The sequence below is a fragment of the Silurus meridionalis genome, chromosome 6 (assembly GCF_014805685.1).
Source record: "Silurus meridionalis isolate SWU-2019-XX chromosome 6, ASM1480568v1, whole genome shotgun sequence".
NCBI lineage: Eukaryota > Metazoa > Chordata > Actinopteri > Siluriformes > Siluridae > Silurus > Silurus meridionalis.
The window spans coordinates 6,037,820-6,041,054 of NC_060889.1; the positions used below are offsets into that span (position 1 = coordinate 6,037,820).

Below are 3,235 nucleotides of genomic sequence, written 5' to 3' on the forward strand. Positions count from 1 at the left end.
TCTAGTGTTAATAAAATTAGTGTCGTTAAAATGAATTTGCACACATTTTAAACGTGTTCATTTTGACAGCAGTTTTATATATATATATATATATATATATATATATATATATATATATATATATATATATATATATATATATATATTGATTGATTGATTGATTGATTGATTTGTGATAGAAGAGTATCAGTGAGAGTGAAAGGGAAAGTTTATAGGACTGTGGTGAGACCTGAGATGTTGTATGGATTAGAGACAGTGGCACTGAGTAAAAGACAGGAGGTGGAGCAGGAGGTAGCAGAGCTGAAGATGTTGAGGTTTTAGTTGGGAGTGACGAGTATAGACAGAATTAGAAATGAGTTTATTAGAGGGACAGCACGTGTGGGACGTTTTGGAGACAAGGTGAGAGAGGCGAGATTGAGATGGTTTGGACATGTGCAGAGGAGGGACATGGGGTATATCGGTAGGAGAATGCTGAGGATGGAGCCACCAGGAAAGAGGAAAAGAGTAAGACCAAGGAGGAGGTTTATGTATGTGTTGAAGGAAGACATGCAGGTAGTTGGGGTGACAGAGGCAGATGTAGAGGACAGGGGGTTGTGGATACGGATGATCTGCTGTGGCGACCCCAATTAGAGAACCCGAAAGAAGATGATTTATATATATATATATATATATATATATATATATATATATATATATATATATATATATATATATATATAAAACATTATGATGTTATAACACTTTGAGCAGTGATGTGAATAACACTGATTATCTCTTCATCATGACACCTGTTAGTGGGTGGGATACGTCGCACATCAAAGCTGATGTGTTAGAAGCAGGAAAAGTGGGCAAGTGTAGGGATTTGCGCATGTGTGTTACAGTGTGTGTAGAATTTTAGAATGTGTGTATAGTTGTTTGCGGAGTGTGTTATAATGTGTATAAAGCGTGTTACAGTGTGTGCTTGTAGAATAAAAAGTAAAACAAAAACTTAATATTACAGCCTGGAGTCTCGCGCGCACACACACACACACACACACACACACACACACACACACACACACACACTTCTGTGTGTTAAGTTCTCGGCGTGGCTTAGAGATTCGGGCCACGCCTGTTCCGGAAGTGTCCTGGTTGCTAAGCAACGCGCGCTGGGTTAGGAACACAGAAAGAGCGAGTGTTTAAGAATCAGAAAATTTATTTGTAGTTAAAAATGTCGGCGAGTTTCAGAAAAAAGATCATCAGACCTCCGATTTATGACCAAATCTTAGAGTTGCAGAGAAAAATCCAACTCCTGGGTGAGTATATATACATACACAAATGTGTGATTTTGATATATGTTACAAAAAATTAAAAAAGCATGAAAAGGCAAGAAAAATGTGTTTTTATTTTTGTTTGTTTGTTTTTATAAAAATTGCTTTTAAACCTAACCATAGAAGTGAACGTTTTGAGATATGCTGTGGAAAAGCTAATAAAAAAGGAAAAGCTGTTCTATCTGAAAGAGTTATTGTTGTTAAACCTAGAGGTCAGTTATGTAAAGCAAAATACAAAAAGTGTTCATTTCCAAGTTTTTTGTTATGTATAAAAGCAAATAAACAGGAAGATTAGTTATTATAAAAAAAAAAGAATAATAATAATTAAGGAAGAAACACCTAACATCACATACATGTAACATTACAGATCTTTTAGAAGTAGGAGTTGTGTTTCAAAAATTATTTTAGAAATGTTTTTTATGTGGTCCATATGGTCGGTTTTATAGCCATTGTCATTTTCCTATCAGAGAAAACAGGTCCTGGTTTTGCACAGTACACACATCTCAGTGCAGGATGTTATATATTACAGCAGTGATGTGGAGCCATTAAATATAATGTACATATCCTCCATAATAATCACTACACCCTGCCTAGTGCACTTCATTTCTTATAATGAATCACTTGTTTGTCTATCACTCGTTTTTCACAAAGGAGTTAAATCAAATAATTCTTATTTTTACTGTGTGTCACAGCAACAAAATTAAATGAAAACAGATCTGTGTGTGTGTGTGTGTGTGTGTGTGTGTGTGTGTGTGTGTGTGTGTGTGTGTGTGTGTGTGTGTATTTGTGTGTATTTGTGTGTTATAATGTTATGATTGTGTTGCTGTGGTATCATGGTGTTGTGTTGGGTTGCTGCGGTGTGTGTCTGCTAGAGGGAGACAGAAGAACACAGTTTGAGAGCTCGCAGAGTATAATAAAGAAGAACAGAGAGAAGATCCTGCAGCTCAGACATGAGAATAAACTCCTCCACAGGAAACTGGCCGAGACGCTCGCAGTGAGGACACACTGTCTTTATCTTCTTATGTCATTATTATTAGCAGTAGTAGCTGTTCAAGACCAAATGATCCATCACACAATGGCTCTGTACCATGTGTGTGTGTGTGTGTGTGTGTGTGTGTGTGTGTGTGTGTGTGTGTGTGTGTGTGTGTGCAGGGAGATGAGCAGCTCATCAGGGATGTCTTTCAGTCCCGTAGCTCGGAAAAGGCCTCGTACAGGAACATGTCTGGGAAGGTAAGCACACACACACACACACACATATACACACACACACACACACACACACACACACACACACACACACACACACACACACACACACCATATTGTTCACCTGAACCACTTCTACATAAAGAAATATCAATGTAATTATAACACATTGAATGTATTATACGTGTGTGTGTTTGTGTGTAGGAGGCAGTGCAAGTTCTCGATCAGAAAGTGTGTGACAAGGTAAAGAAACTGAACGCACTGAAACACGTGACAAACAAACAGCACCAGCGTCTGGTGGAACTGAATGCTGAGTACAACCTAATGAGCTCAACCCCCAGCCTGGAGACTGACAGAGTCACCACGGTAATACACACACACACACACACACACACACACACACACACACACACACACACACACACACACACACACTTGCACACACAGTAATGATAGTGTGTTTAGTAAGCATGTTCCTCATCCACAGAACAAAGAGGACTTTGCTGATCTGCAGCCCCAAAAGGTCACTTTCTTTGTCCCGAACCTGTCAATTACCACACCCTACAATGTCCCTCCCCTTTTTACTATATTCATTATTAGTAAAAATTGATTTGCTTGATTGTGTATAGTCGGATGAATGTGTGTGTGTGTGTGTGTGTGTGTGTGTGTGTGTGTGTGTGTGTGTGTGTGTGTGTGTGTGTACATGCAGAACCAGCGTG

At 38.7% G+C, this 3,235-nt stretch overlaps 1 protein-coding gene across 2 annotated transcripts in view; it reads left to right on the forward strand.

The window, feature by feature from the left end:
- Positions 1-1,142: 1,142 nt before the first annotated feature.
- LOC124386874 (outer dynein arm-docking complex subunit 3-like) overlaps positions 1,143-3,235 on the forward strand; it is a 7,557-nt gene continuing 5,464 nt past the window's right edge. Inside the window, exons 1-6 of one of the 2 annotated variants that reach the window (XM_046850906.1) lie at positions 1,143-1,295; positions 2,183-2,304; positions 2,463-2,540; positions 2,721-2,882; positions 3,004-3,039; positions 3,226-3,235. The exon at positions 3,226-3,235 is cut by the window's right edge and continues 92 nt beyond it. In XM_046850906.1, the coding sequence (XP_046706862.1) occupies positions 1,211-1,295; positions 2,183-2,304; positions 2,463-2,540; positions 2,721-2,882; positions 3,004-3,039; positions 3,226-3,235 (493 nt within the window). In that variant the 5' untranslated portion in view covers positions 1,143-1,210. The remainder of the gene's footprint in view (positions 1,296-2,182; positions 2,305-2,462; positions 2,541-2,720; positions 2,883-3,003; positions 3,040-3,225) is intronic. The other variant, XM_046850907.1, reaches the window with a different exon arrangement.